The sequence below is a fragment of the Leptopilina heterotoma genome, unplaced genomic scaffold, assembly GCF_015476425.1.
Source record: "Leptopilina heterotoma isolate Lh14 unplaced genomic scaffold, ASM1547642v1 Lhet_65, whole genome shotgun sequence".
Lineage (NCBI taxonomy): Eukaryota > Metazoa > Arthropoda > Insecta > Hymenoptera > Figitidae > Leptopilina > Leptopilina heterotoma.
The window spans coordinates 3,765,169-3,790,641 of NW_025111152.1; the positions used below are offsets into that span (position 1 = coordinate 3,765,169).

The following is a 25,473-nucleotide window of genomic DNA, read 5'->3' on the forward strand; positions in this document are numbered from 1 at the left end:
AGAATGATTTCACCACTTTTATGCATTAACTCGAAAATTTAAGTGTCAAAGACTCTTTTGGTTCAATGACCAGATTGTAGTTTGTTGACAAAACAGAAACGCAGGCGTTTCTGAAAAGGTCCTTAACCTCACAGACCTTATTGCCATCACATGATGCAAAATCAAAAATGGTGTGCTTACGATGTAATTCGCTTCTTCGCGACAGTTAACTCCTGGAGACAGGTCATCGCGAGGTTGACCGTCTGCGAGACTCGACCGATTCAAAGGTTCGCCACGGGCAATCGAATCCGGGTAGACGTGAAAATCTCAAATCTTTTCAACCAAGCATTATTTTTTGTGAAATTGTGATTATTGTCGTTAAAGAAAAATTATCGTCGTGCGGAAAACTTTCATATAAATAAAATTTTATTTTGTACCGGAGTCGTCGAAATTGTGTAGTGACGCCAATTAAATTGTTACAACAAATGTCAAATACGGTATCCCCGCGTGTTCAGGTAAATTCCTACATATATTGCTTGTTGTCAACAAACGAACTCAACGGATAAGGAACGGTTAATTTCCTTATTGAAATTTTGTACAACGTGTTAACCTTCAGTGAATGATTGTTGGTTTACTTTTCAAGGTATTGGATGATAAATACAACCGCGAATAAATAATGCTTATAAAATCTATGTTTAAAAACAAGTTTTGCCCGTTCTGACCAGAAGAAAGGTTAGTTTTAAACGACTCTCTCTCTCTTCTTGTTTCAGTGCGGTAGGGATTAAGGTTACATAATATAAAGATAATTGTAAGTTCCCATAGTTCTTATCTGCAATCCCTAATGAAATTTCTAAAAGTCCTAAATTAACAATAGATTGAAAATTAAATTAATCGAGATATCAAGAGAAGAAGAATACACGATCCCATAAATAAAAACATTTAAATTCATTTTAAGTGGTTGTTGTGAACCGAAGATTAAGCTACAACTTTTGTTTTATTAATTAAATAACGAAGGACCTTATTGAATAACCTATATATATATATATATACATATATATTATAAACATTTTCCACAACATTATCAGATCAATTTTCTTTAATTTCGTTACAAAACGACAAGTTTTCTAATAAAATCATCATGAAAATATATAATGCTTTATTTATCAGGAAAATAATAATTCAAAAAGTTCATTCATAAAATTTTACTGAGATATTTTGAACAGATCTTATTTGGTGACATAGTTTGACGCATGTCTTATCGCAAGAAAGCCGTCAAATTTGGGAACAATGCATCCTCAAATTCGGACAATAGCATTCTTTTCGTTCATATCATTCGCATGGTAGGTGAGTGAGAATTGCCGAATACATATTTGTCAGGTAATTCGAATGTTCTGGAACTTATTAAATTATTAGAACCATTCATTAATTAGTGCAAAGTTTATGGAAAATAGAGATAATAGTAAATATTTGAAAGATTCCCTGATCTATGAGCAAATAAATGTTTCAACTTTTACTTTATAATAGATTTTCATTTCTTTTTTTAATAGCAATTGACGTACAGAAATTTTTTTCTATTTTAGGGCTAACATAATTATTTAAACACAATAAGTTTTTTAACCACTATAACACTTTAATTTATTTAAATTAATTACTAATTAATACAATGTCTTCTTTATTTTTCGCTTCGTATTTCAAAATGCTCTTTCTCGGAGATAGCGATGGTAAATATAATATTCACTAGTCCTGTTTTTTTCTTGGTACCTAATATTGTTTTTTGTGTAATGAATTAATATCCTGTATATTTAAGTTTTTAAACATGAAGTTTGATTAGTAATGTTTATAGTGTTACGCAATATTATATAACCATATGACATAATTACGAGTAGTACTAAACTAAATCCACGACCATTATAATATATAATGTCTCATAAAAATTCTGATTAGTTTTTCTTTCAAATACAGATTTTATGTGTCGTAAAGAAATTTGAAATTTAAAAAAACACGTTAAAACACACTGATGTCAAATATAACATTATAGAGAAGAGAAATCTCATCGTGAGACAAAAAATATTTTCACAAGAAAATAACAGTAAATGAGAAGTTGGAAGTATTTTTTTTGCTTCGCTTTTATTTTCTTATATACGAGAGAGACTTAATGTGGTCCGACAGAAGATGTGTTCCAGGAAAAGTTTCTTTCCGGTCATGAGACGCTGAAAAATAACAGTAGTCTTGGTTTGCAACAAAGTTGAGACGAAATGTCGTAGATGTTTGGGAGGAAAGGATGGAAGGGGTGAGAGAGAGGGAAAAGCGGGATTGGATGGGAGCGATGGAAAAGAAACTGAGGGTGTACAGTGCGCAAAGAGGTCGAGAGTTGCCCCGGGGTTTCATATAAACTCGGCAAGGTCTCACAATGGACACTGACTGGACCCCTGGTTAGTTGAATTGCAGTAGTATGCGTGAATGTGTGAGTGTGGTCAGAGTATTGCCCGTTGGTAATGTCTACGTCTGGACTAGAGGTATCATTATTGCAAGTACTGATGCAGCCTCCAGCATCACACCAGAAACGACTATCGTCTCGTCTTTACTTGTACCATGTGTATACAATCTTCTCTCCTGTACACGAAATGCAGACTTCTAACCCTCCCAGTGAATAAAGCAAGCAGTGGTTCAACTATATACTGTAAACTAAATTCTACTCATATAAGTCAATGTTGGCTCTCAATAATAATTTTCAGTACCAAAGCAATGTGGAAAAATCTTTTTCGACACAAATTATTTCTCTACTTTTTCCTCTCTTTTCATTTCTAGAAGTAAGACAGAAAATAGTAAGTGCTCTCTTTAAAGCAGATTTCAAATTTTTTAACAAGGTTTTTTGTAATTAATTTAAGGGGTTATATCTGTTTGGAATTTTTCTCTTTTACATTTTTTTATTGGCTTCAAATACACTATATCATCCCCAGATTGATAATAAATAACGCCCTTGCATTATTCAGATCTTGAAATATTCTGGTTCAACAAATCTATAACGTTGTAGTGTGAAACAGGAAAACGATAAGGAATGCATTGCTTTAGTTTAGAAAAGACTCAAATAATTTAAGAAAATAATTAATACTCATCTAAAAAATACATAAACATATTAGATGAGCTGCAGTGAGATGATGTCTACCCACGTCGAAAAATTCCATGGAATTTTCGTAGAGATTATTTTTACAAGTAATAACATTTTTCACATGAATTCAATTATTTACAAAAATGTAAGAAAATTTCGTTGCAAGAATTCAATTATTTTAATAAACAATAAAATTTTTCATAGGATTTCAATTATTTTAAAAATAATTTTTAATAAATTCATCGAAAAATGTAATTATTTTCAAAAATTTTTTGCAAGGATTCAATTACACTTCAGAAATAATAAAATTCTTCGTTGAAATTAAAATATTTTCAGAATCTGCAATTTTAATAAAATTTCTTAAAAGAATTCAGTTATTTAAAAAAAGTGTAATAAAATTCATTCAAAGAATTCAATTATTTTCATAAATAATACAATTCTTTATAGGATTTCAATTATTTAAAAAAAAATTTAATAAAAACTCGTTTCAACACTGACAATGAGAAAACTGAAGGGATATACTTCCGAAAGCAACATAGCTCCAATTTTGTTGAAACTTCGTATACTTACGTAATTTTGTGCCCTGATTACGAAAATCATAGTGAAAATTGGCAACTCGGTGATCTTCATGGTAAAAACCATAAAAAACACCATAAAATGTGTTTTTTTGCGTTTAACTCGCAAAAAACGCAAAATTTCAAAAAATGTTTTTTACAAAAGATATAGATTTTACAAAAATGAACATTTTTTGTTTTAACTATTTTCCCCTAAAATTGTTAGTTTTCGAGAAAAATGCAAATACTCGGTCATATTCATGGTAAAAACCATAAAAATATGGTTTTTTGCGTTTGACTCGCAAAAAACGCAAAATTTCAAAAAATGTTTCATACAAAAGTTGTAGGTCCTAGAAAAACACATCTTTTCTCTCCTATACGTTTTTTTCAATACTAAATACTTTTCGAGAAAATCGTAAAAAACCAAAAAATATCATAAATTTGTCTGAACCATAAAAAATATCATATGACTGATGCTTTATAATACATTTGCCGACCCTGGCCGTAACCCGGTTCGAAACAGGAAACCAGTTAAAGGCTCAGTCTGGCTTAAGCGTGCTTGATCAAGACCTGGTGGGGCCAAACTCAAATTTTGATCAAACTGAAACTTAGTTTGCCCGGGTCCGTGATGTTCCGTCCCACCAGGCACTTTAAAAAGTGCTTTTTTACCATGAATATGACCGAGTATCCAATTTGCACTATGATTTTCGTAATCAGCGTACCAAAATACATAAAGAAACTTTATTTTGTTAAAATTACATGTCCTTTTAGTTGACAGTATATTTTAACCAATTTTCATGGTATTTTATGGTTTTTTGCATTTTTCTCGAAAACTAACAATTTTAGGGGAAAATAGTTAAAACAAAAAATGTTCCTTTTTGTAAAATCTATATCTTTTGTATGAAATATTTTTTGAAATTTTGCGTTTTTTGCGAGTTAAACGCAAAAAACCACATTTTATGGTGTTTTTTATGGTTTTTACCACGAAGATGACCTAGTCGCCAATTTTCACTATGATTTTCGTAATCAGGGCACAAAATTACGTAAGTATACCAAGTGTCAACAAAATCGGAGCTATCTTGCTTTCGGAAGTGCACCCGTAAACCCAAAAATTATTATTGTTCATTTGTCGACCACGTTAAATTCGATCGAATACAATGTCATATTATTTAAATTCATACATTTGATGTATTTAATTTGATTTTATTTAAATATTTTTAAACAAATAATTATTCTGACACAGGGACACTCTCTCTACCATTTTCCAGCTATCGAACTGCAACTAGCAAGAGCATTAAAGGAAGATTAAATTAGTGCTGTTTGTTTGCTTATTTAATTTAATTATTTTTGAGATAAATGCAAAAATTGCTGTTACTTAACTTGATAGCCTTTGTGTATTCACCAATTAGTTTGCCTCAAAAATTTGTTTGTTCATTATTGATTAACACTTTGCTTGGTGACCTGGTGTTGATAATAAATATTTATTCAACTTCAATTTAGTTTTGACAATTGCCGGTAAGAAACCTGGTTGCCCTTGTTTACGCGGAATTGTTTCTTAATTTTTTTACTTTTGTCCCTTTAATTTATTTTTTGTTTCCTTCTATGACTGGCGCCCACCTTTTGCACCATATTTAATCGTCCTTAGGTAACATTGTGTTTATTAAATTAAATAAATTTATTCTTGATTTTATTATTTTGTAAAATTTTCATGTCATATTTTTAATTTAAACTTGGTGAAAATATTTTTTATGTTACATAATAAATAAAGTACTTTTAACAAATGCATAACTGAAAAAAATTACTAAGTTCGAAATATATTTGTTTCAAAAGGAAACGTCTAAATTTTAATAGTAGTAAAAGGTTGAATCGATTGAGATAAAGTGAATGATCGGATAGTTATTTTATTGTGAAAATGAATATAACAGTTATTAAGGATTTTTATATCGTCTTTTTTATTAACAGCATTTTTTTGGAAAGTTAATATGAATCATCTCAAAAATTAGTCGCTTTTTATAATTATTATTTTATCCAGAATTCAGAACTTTTCTTAGTCGAAATAGTGTTGATATGAATCATTATAAAATTTTTAAGGAAATTATTTTTTGTAATACCTTCTTATCATTTCCAGGTATGTTTAAAAAAAAATTAAAAATTTATCATACCCAAAGTTAAAAAAATTGATTTGTTTATAAAATTTTTTTATTTTTTTAATAAAAAATTGAAAAAAAACTTTTTTGTTATGATTATTTAAAAGAAGAGAGAAAAATAAAACTTTTTTTCTCTTGTCAAAAAATGAAAAGAAGCAATATTTTTTGAGTTATCTGACATTAAAAATATACTTACATATAAAAAACGAAAATTTTGAAAATTCATATAACTCAAAAATTTGGCCTCAAAAAAAAAAAATAAATAAAAAAAATACGTATCTGTTTTTTTTCAATACAGAATAGAAAAAAAATATTTTTTGCCGATCTTAAGAGGTCGACTGAATTCTCACGTGGAATTGCCCATATATACATTTATTTATTGTTTCTTTTTCAATAAAATTCATATTTGATAAATCTATCTTCTATATATATGTTAGGCTCAAAAGCCGAAAACGGCCAATGGACGGAAAAATAAGCCAAACCTAGTTTTGGCAAATGCAGTTTTACCAAAACTAGTTTTGGCCGGTCCACTTCGACCATTGGGCGTTTAAAATGCTCAAAACTAGAATTGGCATACTGTACTGACCAAAACTAAGTGTGGCATTTCTCACTAGGACAAAACCCGTTGTATCAAAAATTTATTTTGATGTATCACGTAATCTCCCTCTTTTCTGTCACTGTCATTTCCTAGCCTTATGATTCACAGACTTTGTTTTTGTAATACGAATCTATTATTCATATTAATTAGTATACAGTAAGAAAAGCTATCCGTCAGTCATAGGAAAGTATGGGAATCGCATAAGTCTGTCTCACTCCCACTCATGGGATATGACTGACGTGGTAGGTTTTCGTACTGTATATTCATCAGTTGTGTCAGTCACTATAAAATTACAAATATATAAGTGTAAAATGGAGAAATTGTGGCAGTTTGAAGAAAAAGTACAGGACTATTTTAAAAATGTGCAATCTGATAATGTTTTTACATCAGTTTTTACTTTTTATTTTCTTTTTTAGTCATGGAGTCAGAATTAAAACAAAAGTACGTCAATATTCCTAGAGCTGTCATTGATATCTATTTATCATTATATATGTATGTGTGTCGGTATGTCACAGAATCTTTGTTCGCGCATCACTTAAAAACGGCTTAACCATTTAAAACCAAATTTGGCAGAATGTTAGACCTTGGGCCAAGGAAGGTTTATAAATTTACAGATTTGAAAAATATTAATTAGAACGGGAGATATTCAATTTTTTCGAAAAATTCAAAAACCAAAAATTTTCAAATTTTACATTTTTTTAAAAAATGCTTTCAAATTTTCTATAATTGAGTATAACATGTTTCTTAGTCACATTTTAGAATAGTTTTGCCAAAAATAATGTCCTATAACTAAGATGTAAGTATAAAATTTTTTTTTAAAAATTCAAAAAATCGAAATTTTCCAAATTTTATATTTTTTAATGGACTGCTTTTAAACTATATATAATTAATCATTACATGTTATTCAGTCACATTTTAGCATAATTTTTCAAAAAATAATATCTTATAACTAAGATTAAAGTATAAAAATGTTTTCAAAAAAATTTAAAAATCAAAAATTTTACATGTTTTGATGATTTGCTTTTAAACTCTGTATAATTGAGTGTTACATGTAATTTAGTCATATTTTAGCATAATTTTGCACAAAAAATGATATAACTAAGATGTAAGTATAAAAATATTTTCCATATCAAAAAATCGAAAAAATTACAATTGTTATTAATTACTATCAAGTTTAATTCAGTAGTATTTTTAAGGTTATTTTTATTTTATGAAAATACTCTTTTTTAAGAAAATATGTTATATACCAGTACCAGTCCTTGACGGGATTTAGTTTACCATAATAGAATTGACAGAGTGTCTACCAATTGCGCGGGGAAACCGATAAATAGCCGGGAGTTTAATTTGACCAGGAAAAACCGGGAATTTTCTTATCAAATTAAAAAAGTTTTATTATATTAATTTGATTTTAAAAACTGCTTTTTACTTTAATTTTTATTGTCTAATTGTGACACAATTATTTATAATTAGACTCTTCTTTGACTCCAGAAGCTGGTGTAAATTTAGGATTAATTTTTAATACATTAATTGCAGTACTATAAACGCACAAAGTACTACAAGTTGCCAAATACTGTTCCTGAATATCAAATTTGATAGAAAAAAATCTGTCACTGATTGAAATAGTAATATTTTTCTCACGAAATAGTTAATGGTAACTAATTATTAGTTTTTCCCAGTAAAATTTAATTCCCGGCTATTTCCCGGTTGGTAGAAACCCTATCAAATGTATTAGCCGAAACTAAAACCCGTCGAAGACGGGTCCGACAGCTAGTGTATGTATGTTTGTATGTATGTATATATGTGTGTCGGTATGTCACTGAATCTTTGTTCGCGCATCACTTAAAAACGGCTGAACCATTTGAAACCAAATTTGTCAGAATGTTAGACCTTGGGCCAAGGAAGGTTTATAAATTTACAGATTTGAAAAATATTAATTAGAACGGGAGATATTCAATTTTTTAAAAAAATTAAAAAATCAAAAATTTTCAAATTTTACATTTTTTTAAAAAATGCTTTCAAACTTTCTATAAATGAGTATAGCATGTTATTTAGTCACATTTTAGAATAGTTTTGCCAAAAATACACGGAAAGAAAAAGTCCGTCAATCATTAATAGACTAGTATATTACTTTGAGACGCGACACAAAATCATTGAATGGATAACATTCTTTGAGTCACAATCAATGACGAGTTGCTTGCTAAAATTTAGAAAACTGTCATCAATATATAAAACTCGTTCACTAAAATTTAGAAAACTGTCTATTAAATTTCCTATGACTATCAAAAGCATTCAAAAAATTTAACTTTTTTCAGAATCATCCCTAATTTTAGACACTATTTGGTACAGAATGAACACATTTTTTTCGTTGCACAGTTCCGATATTTTATTTACACTCTTAGACGCTTCAGACCAAAACATTTTCGCATTTTAACGCAAGTAACCTAAAACCCAAGACTTACATATATATTCGCATACTTAATAACTACACGTAGAAACGCACACTTATAACACTTTACGTTAAGAAGCGAACTGTTCTTATATACCAAATAACAAAATTTTTCACAACTTGTGAGAAATGATTTTGCACTAATAACTACTTTTTAATTAGCGAGAAGTATAAAAGAAAATATATTTTCATCGAGGTCAATTTCTAGACGCAATTCAACTGCAAATTATTAGTTAAGTTAAATATTCACATTACACATAATAGTATATAGGGATATGTATAGCAGACAGCAAAAACACATGGACTATAGAGAAACCGGAGGAAATGCGCATCGGTACACTGCGCAACAATGCGCTAGTGAAGAGCACCGATTTAGAATACGAGTCAACTAACGTTTCACAAACTTTCACTAATGATTCGTAAACATTCAAACAGCCATTGATAACAATTCAGCATTAAATCTAAAACAATTGGTCACATACTGGCATTCTAATCAATCCATGACTTGTTTTTTAAACTTTTATGAAGTTTTTCAATCGTTAAGTAAAGTTAAGTAACCATCAACGGAAAAAGAGTCCCATCTCAAAGTAATATACTAATCCATTAATGGTTGACGGACTTTTTCTTTCCGTGTAATGTCCTATAACTAAAATGTAAGTATAAAAATGTTTTCAAAAAATCGAAATTTTTCAAATTTTTTTTTTTTAATGAATTGCTATTGAACTCTCTATAATTGAGTATTACATGTTATTTAGTCAAATTTTAGCAAAATTTTTCCAAAAATAGTGTACTATAACTAAGAATTAAAAATTAATTAATATTAATTATTATAAAAATATTTTCAAAAAATTTTAAAAATCGCAAATTTTCAAAGTTTGCATTTTTTAATGAATTGCTTTTAAACTCTGCATAATTGAGTATTACATGTTACTTAATCACATTTTAGCATAATTTTGCACAAAAAATAATGCTATGTAAGTATAAAATAATTAATAAAATTATTTTCGATATCAAAAATCGAAAAAATTATAATTCTTATTAATTACTATCAAGCTTAAGTCAGTAATATTTATGGGGTCTCTGACTAAGATTTTGACGTCAAAATAACGCAATTCATAATTATTTATCTAAATCATTCAATATTCTTTAATTGAAAGAACTTCAGAAACTTTAAAAATGGAGATGTTTTATGATAAATATTTTATGAAAAAAAATTATATCACAGGATGTCAAGAATTGTTAGTCACCTGTGATACGATACTATCATTATGCTAATGGGTAAAAGCTTAGGTGGTAAAAAGTTACGTTATTTTACTTTTAGATTAAACTTCTAAAGATGTTTTGATCAATGCTGCTTTTCAAGATGAATTTCAAACGCCTACAATTAGTAGAAAGAAGCCATAAAATTTTTCAAAAGTCCATATCCTACTATTTTTGGGGTCGCTCTTTCGAATGGCGTGGTCAAAATTTTCAAAAAATGATATTAAACCCTTCTTTTTTTCAAAAATACTTAAAAATGTCAAGTTTTTTGAATGCAATTTTTTTTTAAAGAATTTTTTTCTCCGCCATAACATTTTTTAAATAGAACAAAAAGTATCAGAAACGTGTTCCCGATAGTTGTCCTTGAAAAATATCCATTTCTAATTATTATTTTTTTCGATTTTGAATTTAAAATGGCGCTTGAAGGACAAAAAAAATTCCTAATTTTACGTAACATTACAAACTTTTTCAAAATTGCTCAAATCTAATTGAAATTTGTTACTCGGGGGTTTTGGGGATCGCTGATTACGAATCTGAAGTCAGATTCAAAAAATTCAAAATGGCGGATCCAATATGGCGGTCGAATTTTGTGAAACTCATTGCATTCAGTTGAAACTCGTTACTCGGAGGTTTTTGGGGTCGCTGATTACGAATATGAAGTCAGATTCAAAAAATTCAAAACGGCGGATCCAAAATGGCGGCTTAATTTTTCAAAATTACTCAGATTTGCTTGAAATTTGTTACTCGGGGGTTTTTTATTTCGCTGATTACAAATATGAAGTCAGATTCAAAAAATTCAAAACGGCGGATCCAAAATAGCAGCTTAATTTTCCAAAATTACTGAGATTTGCATGAAATTTGTTACTCTGGGGGTTTCGGGGTCGCTGATTACGAATATGAAGTCACATTCCAAAAATTCAAAATGTCGAAGTTATACTCTATTTGTTGTAATTCTACCAGTATCAAGTAATCTATATTTTACAATATATTTCAAAATCGAAAAGGTAACCATTGGAACTGCAGAGAGCCCATAATTTTATTCCAAACCTTACTGGTTTACCTTTTATAAATTGTTTTAAAACTGACCTACCATAAAATCTTAACCATAAAATCGCCGAAAAGGGGACTCAAAATACTAAATCGATGTAGATTTAGTCTGAATATATTGGTCAACTAGCTGTCGTACCCGTCTTCGACGGGTTTTACACTGCAAAAATTGGTATCTCACTCGTGTCTTAAAATGAGTTGCTTTAAGTGTTTAAACCATTGAGATACAAAATCTGTTTTATATTGAGACATTTAATTTCATCTCGTGTCTCATTTTAAGACATTAAAGGTAACTCAATGCGTATAAGACACGTAAAACGTCTTCTTAGTGTGAGACGGATACTCGAAACACATTTCGTGTCTCAAAATGCATTGCTAAATGTGTAAGACACTTTGAAACGTCTTAAAATGAGACACATATCTGTTTCAAATATGTGGACTAAGACATCTTATGTGTTTCAAATATTGGACAAAACGTCTAAAAATGAGACACTTGTTTTTGCAGTGTAGTTTCTACCAATACATTTAACAATGTTTCTACCAATCTAGAAAATCAGAAAAAAGCCGAAAATTTAATTTGACCGGAAAATTAATAATTAGTTACCAATAGATATTTCGGTAGTATAATATTACTATTTCAATAGTCTCCACCTTTTAGCAAAAAATAAAAAATTATCAAAAATTCGAAAAACCCAATTTCTTAAAATTTAACATTTTTTTCTTCTCCTTTATATCATTAAGCTTCATTATTTTTGTGCTCTTAAAAAATAATTTACTTATTTAAAAGTCTTTAATGTTTGGTAAAAAATCTAAAATTATGTAAAATTAGCAAAAATTCAAAAAACCGAATTTCTTAAAATTCAACATTTTTTCTCCTTTTTTATGGCATTTAGCTTCATTATTTTTGTGCTCTTCAAAAATACTTTACTTAATTTGTTATCTCTACCCTTTGGTAAAAAATCTAAAATTATGGAAAATTAGCAAAAATTTAAAAAACCAAATTTCTTAAAATTCAACATTTTTTCTTCTTTTTTTATGGCATTTAGCTTCATTATTTTTGTGCTCTTTAAAAATAATTTACTTATTAAAAATTCTCCACCCTTTGGTAAAAAATCTAAAATTATGGAAAATTAGCAAAAATTCAAAAAACCGAATTTCTTAAAATTCAATATTTTTCCTTCTTTTTTATGGCATTTAGCTTTATTATTTTTGTGCTCTTCAAAAATATTTTACTTATTTAATAGTCTTCATTCTTTGGCAAAAAATCTAAAATTATGGAAAATTATCATAAAATATTTATTATAAAACATCTCCATTTTTAGAGTCTCTGAACTTCTTTCAATTAAAGAATACTGAATGAATTGGATAAATAATTATGAATTGCATTATTTTGACGTCAAAATCTTAATCAGAGACCTTAAAAATACTACTGAATTAAACTTGATAGTAATTAATAACAATTATAATTTTTTCGTTTTTTTGATATCGAAAATATTTTTATACTTATATCTTAGTCATATCATTTTTGTGCAAAATTATGCGAAAATGTGACTAAATAACATGTAATACTCAATTATACAGTGTTTAAAAGCAATTCATTAAACAATGTAAACTTTGTAAACTTGCGAATTTTTTAATTTTTTGAAAACTTTTTTATACTTAAATCTTAGTTATAGGACACTATTTTTTGCAAAATTATACTAAAATGTGACTAAATAACATGTAATACTTAATTATAGATAGTTTAAAAGCAGTCCATTAAAAAATATAAAATTTGGAAATTTGCGATTTTTTGAATTTTTCGAAATCATTTTTATACTTACGTCTTAGTTATAGGACAGTACTTTTTTAAAAATTATTTTAAAATTTGACTAAATAACATGTAATACTCAATTATAAAGAGTTTAAAAGCAATTTATTAAAAAATATAAAATTTGAGAAATTTCGATTTTTTGAATTTAAAAAAAAAAATTTTATACTTACATCTTAGTTATAGGTCATTATTTTTGGCAAAACTATTCTAAAATGTGACTAAATAACATGTTATACTCAATTATAGAAAGTTTGAAAGCATTTTTTAGAAAAATGTAAGATTTGAAAATTTTTGATTTTTGAATTTTTCGAAAAAATGGAATATCTCCCGTTCTAATTAATATTTTTCAAATCTGTAAATTTATAAACCTTCCTTGGCCCAAGGTCTAACATTCTGCCAAATTTGGTTTCAAATGGTTCAGCCGTTTTTAAGTGATGCACGAACAAAGATTCTGTGACATACCGACACACATACATACATACATACATACATACATACATACATACATACATACATACATACATACATACATACATACACGAAATTTTTTATTGGTATATTTGACATCCTTGATGCCTAAAACGAATAATTATGTGCGAAATTTAAAGTTCTAAGCAATGTACAGACAAAAGTCTGATTTTATATATATAGATTTTCTCACACACCAAACTCTGGAAGGATTACTTTGATTTTCGGGACTATGGAATTTTATTCTCGAAAACTATCGCGGGTCATTCAGATGCTACTGGTTCTGTTTTCAAATGTAGATCTTGAGACCAATAATCACGTCGAAATATCCAATAAGTTGTAGTACTGTTCACTACATCAAACTTATGTCTTAGGCTCAGCATAAATTCATTAACATTTTTTTTTCTGTTTATATTATTTTCAATGAAACTCATAATCAGATTTTAATTTTTTAAGAGTTTTAATTTTTATACAAGTTACTATAAGGTATAATACAGCATTTTGCAAAAAATCAAAACGATCTTCAGATTTTTAAATATCTTTTTTAAATCTCAACATTTTCATCGACTAACAAGTGAATAATCACGGTTCATTTGTTATTGCTAATTAGTCGCTATGTTCATAGTTTTGTGAAAAATAATTTGACAGTTCTTTTACACAATATCGTCGAAGAGAAGATCAGATTCTTTGCTTGCTAAAAGTATTCCGCTAAAGCATTCTCGCATCAAAACGAATGATTCGACATCTGCTAAAACTATTCCTTCAAAAAAATGTTTCAAATAATCGTCGCAAAGATTCAAATTTTTCGAAACGCGGTTCATTGGTAGTTGAATATGAAGAGACTGAAAATTTTGTTAATGCCAACATCATTCCATCTGCTGATGATTCTGGTGAATCTGATTTAGAAGATACCCTAGATGAAAATGTTCAGTCTGAATCTGATATTTCCGAGTCTGAAGATAATTCTGATTTTTTGCAAAAGGCCATATCATATGACAACGTGTATGAAAATTACGACAACTGTCAAAAAAATTAGAAGCTGATTATGTGTTTGATTGGAAACAGGGTGAGTGTAAGCAGATCAAATCTTTTAATAACGAGATTATGCTGAGCCAAAAACATAAGTCTGATATAATGAACAGTACTCCAACCGAGTTGTTTGAATACTTCTTTTCAACGTAACTGAAAAATCATATTATCGACTGTACGATAAAAAACGGTCACGAGATGTCAGTTACTGAATTAGAAGTTTTCATTGGCATAATAATATTTACAATGTATAACCAAAGATTGTCTCAATGGGATTATTGGTCTCAAGATCCACATTTGAAAGCAGAACCAGTTGCATCTGCAATGACACGCGATAATTTTGAAAAAATTAAATCAAAAATAAAATTCCACGAACCCGATGATCAAAATAATGCTGACAGAGTATGGCGTGTAAGAAAATTGACTAATATATTCAGGAGCAATCTAATTTGATTTGGAATTTTTTCAAGTGCACTATCCATCGATGAGATGATGTTAAGATTTTATGGCAGGTCAGTTTTGAAGCAGTTTATAAAAGGTAAACCAGTAAGGTTTAGAATAAAATTATGGGCTCTCTGCAGTTCCAATAGTTACCTTTTTGATTTTGAAATATATTGTGGCAAAATGGACAATAAAAATGAAAATTTAGCAAACTGTGCTCTTGGTAGTCGTGTTGTTATAAATATGTTACAAGTCGTTTTCTGTAATGTACATCTGCGTAACCGAGAAGATCTGCACATTTATTTTGACAATCTCTTCACTAGCCCGGATCTTCTCGTTCATTTGAAGAAATATGGATTAGTTGCTACTGGTACAGTCAGAGCAAATAGTGTCAATATCAAGAATGCAATCACAGAGAAAGATGAAAGAGGAAAATGGGAAGTGAAACACGAAAAGAAGAGTGGCATAAATTTTATAACTGTGATGGACTCCAAACCAGTTTCTCTATTATCCACTGCAGCTGGAGTAACGCCACTGGGAAAAGTAAAACGTCGCCAGAAAGGCAAGAAAGAAAAAAAAGAATTAGATTTTCCGAATGCGTTTATGCTGTATAATCAGTTAATGGGAGGCGTTGATTTACACGATCAACGATGCAATTGAATAGCCAATTATAAGATCGAAGAAATGGACATGGATAATTTTTATTCGAATGATCCAATCAGCAATTGCCAATTCCACGATTTTATACAATCTTTGTCATGAAAAAAAAAGAAAGTACAAAATTTTTGGCTATGTGCATCAGCAAAGATTATTTGAGCAAAGTAAGAACAGAAAAGTCGTCAGTACATGAGACAGAAAAACAGCATTTACCTCGATACTGTTGCACCTCAAAATACAAAATCCGAACAAGGAAATACTGCAAAACATGCAAGTTATATTACTGTGACAATTGCTTCAAAAAAGCGCATAATACAAATTAATAGTTTTTAATAAAAAGTTGAAAGAAGTAAATTATTAAATTGAAAAAATAAAAAAAAAATAAAAAAACACTGAAAAAGTCCAAAAAAATGATTCTCTATATTGCCTACCTCCTCGTGGTGAGAATCGGGCAACTTTAATTCTTTAAAGGCTAAAGGCGACTTTATATTCAAAATCAGCGACCCCGAAAACCCCAGAGTAACAAATTTCATGCAAATCTCAGTAATTTTGGAAAATTAAGCTGCTATTTTGGATCCGCCGTTTTGAATTTTTTGAATCTGACTTCATATTTGTAATCAGCGACCTAAAAAACCCCTGAGTAACAAATTTCAAGCAAATCTGAGTAATTTTGAAAAATTAAGCCGCCATTTTGGATCCGCCATTTTGAATTTTTTGAATCTGACTTCAGATTCGTAATCAGCGACCCCAAAAACCTCCGAGTAACGAGTTTCAACTGAATGCAATGAGTTTCACAAAATTCGACCGCCATATTGGATCCGCCATTTTAAATTTTTTAAATCTGACTTCAGATTCGTAATCAGCGACCCCTAAAACCCCCGAGTAACAAATTTCAATTAGATTTGAGCAATTTTATAGTAATGAATGTGTTAGGTATCAAGTCTAGTTTGACTTGAATTTGAATTTAATAAGTTATAAAATGACTAAAATTATGTCATTTGGAATGTTGGGTTGAAAACACATTAAAAAGAAAGAAAACATCATAGATTAATACATATATTTTAAATACAAGATTACAAAACTTATAAATTTCCGTAGATTTTATGTATTAGATGTTTCTATTTTAAGGGATAAAAGTGTTCTGTTTTACAATTTTGCAAGTGTCAGTGTAGAATTTGGTGGAGGAGGAAATATATTAGAGAAGGGATGAATCGCTGAGGGGCGGATACCTTAAGATGATGAGAGGAGTGGTCATTTTAAGGGTTTATAAGTTGTTTTTACAATTCAAGTGTTTTTCTTAGGTAGGAAGGAAAGATCATTTGGACGTGATATATCTTTATGAGCCTTTTTAGAAACTTAATCCTAAGAAAGAATTACAGATTTTATGATTTTATTGCAGTATGAAATGGTATTATTTTTCATATGCTTACAAATAGAAAATTGAAAACATTTTTAAGGAAAAAGAGAATTAGATATTTTAGTCTCTTCCTAAAATAACATTTTGCGGAATTTGTACTTTACAATAAAGTAATAAACTTGAAAGGTTGAATATTTTGGGAAACTATAATATGTTTTTTTTTATTATTTTACGGTGGAGAGAGTTGTACCTTTTTAACTATCGTAACATACTGCCCCCCTTTGAACAATGAGTGTTCAAAGGAAATGAACGAAGACATATCATATGTCTGTATATTGTGTTATCATCGGTGTACAAGTTGTAAATACTAATTAAACTTAATTGTTTTGTTAATATAGCCTTATGTTTGACAATTACAACCTTTAACATTTCGAACAAATATAACAATCAATGAGTGAAACACAAGTAACATTTCTTAGATAATCAATTATGAAACTGCATTTTCGATATTTTGTTCATTTGGTAATGGGCATATGTTCTTAACACTTCGCTTGTAAGTGCTGGCTTCTGTTTTAACAGTCACAACTCGTACAACACCATCTTGGCCCGGGTGAGTTTCAATAACTCTTCCCAATACCCAATGCAACGGTGGAGTGTTATCTTCTTTTAGAACCACTAGAGTTCCAATGGTTATATTTTTGTTCGCATTTTTCCATTTGGTGCGAGTGTTGAGCTCGTTTAAATATTCTTTGTGCCATCTGGTCCAAAAGTGTCTCCTTAGTAATTGTGAATGTTGCCATGCAGATAGCCGGTTGATGGGCGTGTTTCGGAAGTCAGCTTGAGGAAGGCTTGTTAGTGGTTCACCAATCAGAAAATGTCCAGGAGTTAAAGGTCTGTGATCATTGGGATCAGAGGATAAAGGAGACAAAGGACGAGAATTTAAAACAGCCTCAATTTCAATTGCATAAGTCTCGAGTTGATCATATGTTAAAAGAGTGTCGCCGACGGAGCGTAAAAAGTGATGTTTGAACGATTTCACGCCAGCTTCCCACAGACCGCCAAAATGAGGAGCGCGCGGGGGGATGAAACTCCACATGATTTTACTATCATTTAAAAATTTCTTGATATCTTCATTATGTTTTTCCGATTGCAGAAGTTCTTGCAACTCCTTGAGTTCGCGGTCAGCACCTTTAAAGTTTGTTGCATTATCTGACATTAGAGAAATCGGTTTTCCTCGACGTGATATGAATCGACTCAGAGCTTCGAGAAATGACTCAGTAGTGAGATCATTTACTACTTCTAAATGCACAGCTTTACATGCGAGACAAACAAAAATCGCAACGTAACATTTAACTTTACCACGGTTTCGCAATCGCTTTTCCTTTATAAAAAAAGGGCCACAATAATCTACTCCTGTATGTAGAAAAGGACGAACAAATTCTACGCGTTTTGCAGGTAAGTTTCCCATGACGTAATTTATATCGCGTGGTTTTGCGCGAAAACAAGGCATGCATTGATGAATAATTTTTCGCGTGGTGTTACGTCCGTCAATGGGCCAATATAATTCCCTGACCGAATATAGCGTAGTCTGTATACCAGCATGGAGAAGTTTAACATGTTCTTCGCGCACGATAAGAGTAGTTACATGATGATTTCGCGGAAGAAGAATTGGATGTTTTTGTTCAGGTTTCAGGTTTGAATGTTCTAACCTTCCACCGACTCTAATAATTCCTTCATCAAGAAAAGGATTAAGAGATTTTATCGGGCTTTTAGAATCAATTTCCTCTTCTCGAGACAAAGCGGAAATTTCTTTAGAAAAATCTCTTTTTTGAGTTAATCGCACTATTCGATTCAAGGATAAATTAAGTTCGTCTTTTGTTAATTCGTCAATTTGTTTGTCTTTTCCTTTTGCATTATGTGCAAAACGAAGGCAATAAGCAATAACTCTGACGAGAGTTCTGAAAGACGAAAATTTTTCAAGAATGTTTCTACTTGAAACGATTATGTTCATAACCATTTGAACTGGTTTTTGAATTTTCATCTCAGGAATGCTTTCATTTTTTAATTCAAGCGACGGCCAGTGATTTTCAGAAAGAAGGAGATATTGAGGACCGTTTGACCAAAGGGTGCCTTTTGCAAATTCTTTTGGCCATTGACCACGTGATATGAGGTCAGCTGGATTTTCAGAGGTAGGTACATGTTTCCAATGCCGAATGTCGGTAAGCGTCTGAATTTTTGCTACACGATTAGCGACGAATGTTTTAAGCAAATGTGGTTGGGTGTTAATCCAATGAAGTGTAATAGTGGAATCGGACCAAAAATAAGTATGATCAAAATTGATTTTCAAAGTATTTTGAACTAAATTTTGGAGTTCCGCGAGTAATAGTGCCGAACAAAGTTCTAATCTAGGTAACGAGATTGTTTTGACGGGTGCGACTCGGGATTTTGAACACAAAAGGACTACCTGAGCTTGTCCCCTTTCATCAATAGAGCGAATATAAAGACACGCCCCATAAGCCTTTTCACTCGAATCGCAAAATCCGTGAAGTTGCAGATTTTTAGCATTTGGGGAAATAGCACATCTCTGAAATCGAAGCTGATTAATACAGGGTAATTGATCAAGATATTCGCGCCAAGATGTTTCAATAGAAGTTGGAATAGTTTCGTCCCAATGGATATTTAATTTCCATAACTCTTGCAACATAATTTTTCCTGGAATAATAACAGGACCTAAAAGACCATAAGGATCAAAGATTTTTGCAACTTGTGAGATGATTTTTCTTTTGGTTGTTTTACTGTTAGATTCAGGTAATTTTACAGTGTAAGAAATTGTGTCTTCCTTAAAATTCCAATGAACCCCTAGTGTCTTCACTGAGTCTGAAGAATCAAGAGCCATAAAGGGATTATCCCTGGAGTTTTCAAGATCTGACACAATAGAAGGGTCATTTAAAGCCCATTTTCTGAGACAAAACCCACCCTTTTTAAGTAGTTCAATAAGGTCGTCGCGCAATTCAACAGCTTCCTTTTTTGTGTTTGTACCTGTCATTAAATCGTCGACATAAAAATCATTTTTTAAAACTTCCGATGCTAGAGGATATTGTAAACATTCGTCATCAGCTAATTGGTGTAGAACTCGAGTGGCTAAAAAAGGGGCACTCGCCACACCAAATGTTACTCTATTTAGTGAGTAAATTTTGATGGGTTTATCGGGAGATTCTCGATAAATGATTTTTTGAAATGAAGTATCATCAGGGTGCATCTTTATTTGGCGATACATTTTCACGATGTCAGCAGTTAAGACAAATTGTCGAGAACGGAACCGTATTAAGTGACTAAAAAGGTCGGGTTGAATTGTTGGTCCTACCATTAAGGCTTCATTCAGTGAAACACCAGTTGGAGGCTCTGTCGATGCATCGAAAACAAGTCTAGATCTTGTCGTCAGACTCTCTTCTTTAATAACCGCGTGATAGGGCAAATAAAATCCAGAAGAGTGATTTAATTGATCGTCGGGAACTAGCGTCATGTGGTTAAGAAGTTCATATTCTTCAATTTGTTCCTTACACGATTTTTCGAGATCAGGATCTTTACGAAATCGATTTTCTAAAGAGAAAAAACGGCGGAGAGTTGTGTTAAAGGAGTTTCCTATTTGTTCCCTTTTGTCATTAAAAGGAAGCCTAACAATATAAGAACCGTCAGAATCTCTTATTGTATTTTTTGCAAAATGTTCTTCGCAGGCGATTTCTTCGGGAGAACGAATTTTGGAGTTCGGTAGTTCTTCCACTTCCCAGAATTTTGTTAATTGTGATTCTATAGAAGAGTTGCGAGTAAAATTACATTGTCTCGTTTGTGTTGAAGAGACTGATTTTCCGTATATTTCTCCAGCAATTATCCAGCCTAATAAGGTTTTCTGTAAAATTGCTGGATGATTCTTTAATCGAATCTGACCAACACAAAGAAGATTGTAAAATAATCCCACTCCAATGATGCCATCTAAATTACCTGATTGTTCAAATTCAGGATCAGCTAAAACAATGTTTTTTGGGATTTGCAACGAGTTTCTATCTATGCTGAGAGTAGAAACAGAAGAATTCAAATTTTCGATAATTAAAAATTCAAGAGATTTTTCAAATTTACAGAATCTTGATTTTATTACCGCATTCGTTGAATGACGCACAGTCGTATAATTGGTACCTATACTTAAAACATTAATATTTACCGGACTGCGAGGTAAGTTTAAATGTGTAGCAACTGATTCTGTGATATAATGCGATTGGGACCCGCTATCTAAAAGGAATCGACATTGTTTAATTTTATTTTCCTGACTGACTAATTCAACTACAACAGTGGACAATAACATTTCCGAAGAATTATTGTTACTAGGCAGGTAATTTAAATTTGTCGACTTACATATATTCGAATCATTCTCGATAAGACCTTTATTTTCAAAATGTAAAAGAATGTTATGTTTCTTTTGACATTTCGCGCAAGGCTCTCCTGTACATTTGTTAGTACGATGAGATGATTGCAAACAATTAACGCATAAGTTTTCTCTTTTAACAATTTTAAAACGGTCTGACGGAGAAAGATTCAAAAAAGAATCACAAGAAATGAGATCGTGTTGACCTTTGCAATTTTGACATGAAGTCGGTGAAGTCTTAGACAAAAATAATTTTTGATTTGAACGATTATTATTGTTAGGTCGCGAGTTAGATTGCGGTTTTCTTTCATGCGATATATTATGTTTATTGCGAATTTGAGCTGATCTTGTTGCATCTAATTGAGCTCGTTTTTGCAGAAAAGATATGAGCTCGTCTAATCCCGGACAAACATTTTCACAAGAGAATTCATCCCACCTTTCTGCAGTGTTTGAATCCATCCTGCTTCTAATTAACACAATCAAAAGACTACCCCATTGATCAACAGGTTCCTCAAGAACCTTTAACGCTCTTATATGCTTTTGGACATGATTCAGAAGTTCGCGCAATGAGAATTCCTTGGACATGTATGGAACGTTCAAAAGATCTTGTATGTGATTTTGTTTTATTAATTTTCGATTATCGTAAGTTTCCTTTAAGCTTTCCCAAGCAACTAAATAATTTTCTCCCGATAATTGAACCGACGCGATAACTTCGGCGGCTTCTCCGGTTAAACAATTTTTTAAATATCTCAATTTTAAAATTGGAGCTAATTTGGAATTGTTGTGAACCATGGAATAAAATACGTCATAGAAACCTAACCACGATTCATAGTTGCCGTTAAACGAAGGCAACCCTAGTGAAGGCATTTTAAAATCGTCTGATATTTCATTATTGGACGAACTAGTGTTAAGTGGATTAATCAAGGGATTTGTGATTTGACTATGAATTCCGTTTTCAACATTTGAAGGAGTAGCAGACGATGGCGAAACCTCTGTGTTGATTGGCGTTAATATACTAAACATTTTATCATAAAGAGCAAAATATCTGTTTTCAAAGTCGTTTCTCGCATCTTCGTCGATTCCATCTTCATTTAAAGTTCCCGAACCGCCCTTTTCTATTATTGTTTGCCATTTTTCAAAGTCACATAAGTTTCCTTCAAAATCTTTACTTTGTCTTACAAGAGAGTGATATTTTGTAGGATTGTAACTATCAAGAAATTTTTCAAGATTTGTTAATTTACGTTTAAGATTTCCACGCTCCTTTTTGGCGGTTGTAAGATCTACATCGGTTAAATGTACAGTCGCGTTACCGTTGTTTGGAATTTCCGAATTACTACCAGGATCAGTCATTTTGATTAACAATTGAAATTGAGTAATAAAGGAAAATATTAGAATGTAAAAGGATAGATTGGCAAACTGACTCACTCACCGCTGATAACGTCTAAATAGCTTGACTTAAGATGATGATATGTATCCTTGACTTACAATCACGTTCCACAAATCCAAATTTTGATTCCGGTGATGGAGGTAATGCACTTTACAGAACCATTTAAACGAGTCTCAAACACATTTCACTTGTAACTCACAGTTTATTAGTCTATATAGCACTCAAATGTAAAGTTTTAAAGTTCACAAAGTCACATACGATGGTTATAAATATAACGATGAGATAACACTAGAACTTCCGTTACTGGATATATTTAATTTTACGAATTTACTACAATAGCGTAAATCCGGCTCGAAGGACCAAAATGTTAGGTATCAAGTCTAGTTTGACTTGAATTTGAATTTAATAAGTTATAAAATGACTAAAATTATGTCATTTGGAATGTTGGGTTGAAAACACATTAAAAAGAAAGAAAACATCATAGATTAATACATATATTTTAAATACAAGATTACAAAACTTATAAATTTCCGTAGATTTTATGTATTAGATGTTTCTATTTTAAGGGATAAAAGTGTTCTGTTTTACAATTTTGCAAGTGTCAGTGTAGAATTTGGTGGAGGAGGAAATATATTAGAGAAGGGATGAATCGCTGAGGGGCGGATACCTTAAGATGATGAGAGGAGTGGTCATTTTAAGGGTTTATAAGTTGTTTTTACAATTCAAGTGTTTTTCTTAGGTAGGAAGGAAAGATCATTTGGACGTGATATATCTTTATGAGCCTTTTTAGAAACTTAATCCTAAGAAAGAATTACAGATTTTATGATTTTATTGCAGTATGAAATGGTATTATTTTTCATATGCTTACAAATAGAAAATTGAAAACATTTTTAAGGAAAAAGAGAATTAGATATTTTAGTCTCTTCCTAAAATAACATTTTGCGGAATTTGTACTTTACAATAAAGTAATAAACTTGAAAGGTTGAATATTTTGGGAAACTATAATATGTTTTTTTTTATTATTTTACGGTGGAGAGAGTTGTACCTTTTTAACTATCGTAACAGAATGAAAACATTAAAATGTCAAACTGAACAATATTTTCTTATTAAACAAATTTCAAAAAGGAAATCAAGAATGAAATAACATTTTTATTTTTAAAAAATGCAATTGAACATAATTTTATTATTATTAACCAAATTAACTAAATCTATAAACAAATAGTATCCAAAAAATAAAAGTACTGCAATGATTTAAAATAAATAATAATATTCGTTGAAATACTTAAAAATATTGTTTCATTTATGCTCGGAACAAATTATGTGAAATTTTCAATTAAAATACGCTTCAACTACTTCTAGAATCTGCGACTATTTTTCTTGTAACTCCTTAAAAAGACATGATGCACTAAATAATATTAAAGGGAATGCTTGAAAGTTCGAACATAAATGAAACTATTGTAACACCAATAATACTAACCTAAATTAACAAAGTTAACACCATTAAATTATAAATATGAATATAAATACACTTTGAAAAGATTAAAAAGAACAATTTATTTTAGAAAATGAAAGCCATTTTTAATGTTTTTTTTTAAAAAACAAAAAAAGAACATGAATCAATTGAAACATAAATATTAAAAGGCAAATTCTTAAAAAGATTTTAAACAGCCATTTTTTATGAATAGTGCAGTTTATTTCTACCTTTTTTTAAAAAAAAGTTAATGTATGATAAGCAGCATTTTTTGTAAAAGAAAATCTAAAACGAAATGTTATGCTTTACATTTTCTTCGTCTAAAAACAGATAACTTATTCAATTTACACTATTACTAAAATGAACTTATAAAGAAATTTTTAAAGAATGAAAATTTTTAATACAAAGCACTATATTTAAATGCTCTAAATAAAATTTTAAAACGGATGAGCATAAGAAATAATTTGAAAATTTTTGTTTATTAAAACTATTTGATTAGAATTTCTATTAGTAATGAAATTAAAAAATCAGAAACTTCCATTTTTCCATAAATCCTCAATATTGTTTACCAATTTCTATCTGATACTGCGAAAAAATGTAAAAAAAAAACAGTTTTGTTTTCGCTTTTATTGTAAACCTAACTTAGAACCAAACTAAAATTCAAAACAAAGTTTACTACTATTTAAAAACACATATCTACAACACGAAAAGATTCAATATTTGTAAAGAAAAGAAAAGAACAAATGCATTTTGATAAGACAGCCAGGGGACGTCAGTTTAATTAAAAGGGGGCATGACAACAGAATTGTCGTCACAATTTTTTTTCTTCTTCTCTTTTCGAAAATAATAAAAAAATAATTTTTTTTCATTATGACAATCCCATACAATACAATGTAGGTAGACATCGTTATGTTAATTCATATGATACTAGTGAAAGACGTTGTCAGCGTTTAAAGTCAAATTCGACAAAATTCTTTTAAAATTGTATAATTAAACTAAAAACACAATGACCTGTATAACCATCTTTATCAACAATAAAATAAAAACATTGTAGAAAAACACTTTAATCAAGGAACTTAGGCATACGGCATATTAAATCGCATTTCATTTTAAACATGTTCTATAAATGAAAATATATTAAATTTTGTAAGGCTAGTTTTTAAGAACGATTAACTTAATCACTCTCCAAGATAAACTTTTGTAATGCAAGATAACCAGGATACGATTTTTTGTAAAACTCAAACGAGTTATATCTACAAATTTCAAAAGAGGACCTTCGATAACGTTTTCCTG

General features: G+C 30.2%; 3 protein-coding genes across 3 annotated transcripts in view; 2 read left to right on the top strand and 1 right to left on the bottom strand.

Annotated features, from left to right (window-relative positions):
- The window catches only part of LOC122510014 (disks large 1 tumor suppressor protein), a 1,103,313-nt gene that overhangs the window by 27,446 nt on the left and 1,050,394 nt on the right, over positions 1-25,473 (top strand). The gene's annotated exons all lie outside the window — the stretch shown is intronic.
- Positions 15,075-15,551, top strand: LOC122509989 (piggyBac transposable element-derived protein 3-like). The gene has a single exon (XM_043624354.1). It carries the CDS (start codon positions 15,075-15,077, stop codon positions 15,549-15,551), a length of 477 nt encoding a protein of 158 aa, XP_043480289.1.
- On the bottom strand, positions 17,393-22,672 carry LOC122509990. The gene is made up of 2 exons (XM_043624355.1): positions 21,040-22,672; positions 17,393-20,928 (listed from the first exon to the last, which is right to left on the bottom strand). Exons 1-2 carry the CDS (start codon positions 22,670-22,672, stop codon positions 17,393-17,395), a joined length of 5,169 nt encoding a protein of 1,722 aa, XP_043480290.1.

Excerpts from the sequence above, each read along its gene's own strand:
- LOC122509990 (XM_043624355.1), bottom strand. The coding sequence starts at position 22,672 with ATGACTGATCCTGGTAGTAATTCGGAAATTCCAAACAACGGTAACGCG. Across the intron at positions 20,929-21,039 it reads GGTAATAAAATCAAGATTCT|CTGATCCTGAATTTGAACAA; the intron begins GTAAATTTGAAA and ends ACATTGTTTTAG.
- LOC122509989 (XM_043624354.1), top strand. The coding sequence starts at position 15,075 with ATGGACAATAAAAATGAAAATTTAGCAAACTGTGCTCTTGGTAGTCGT.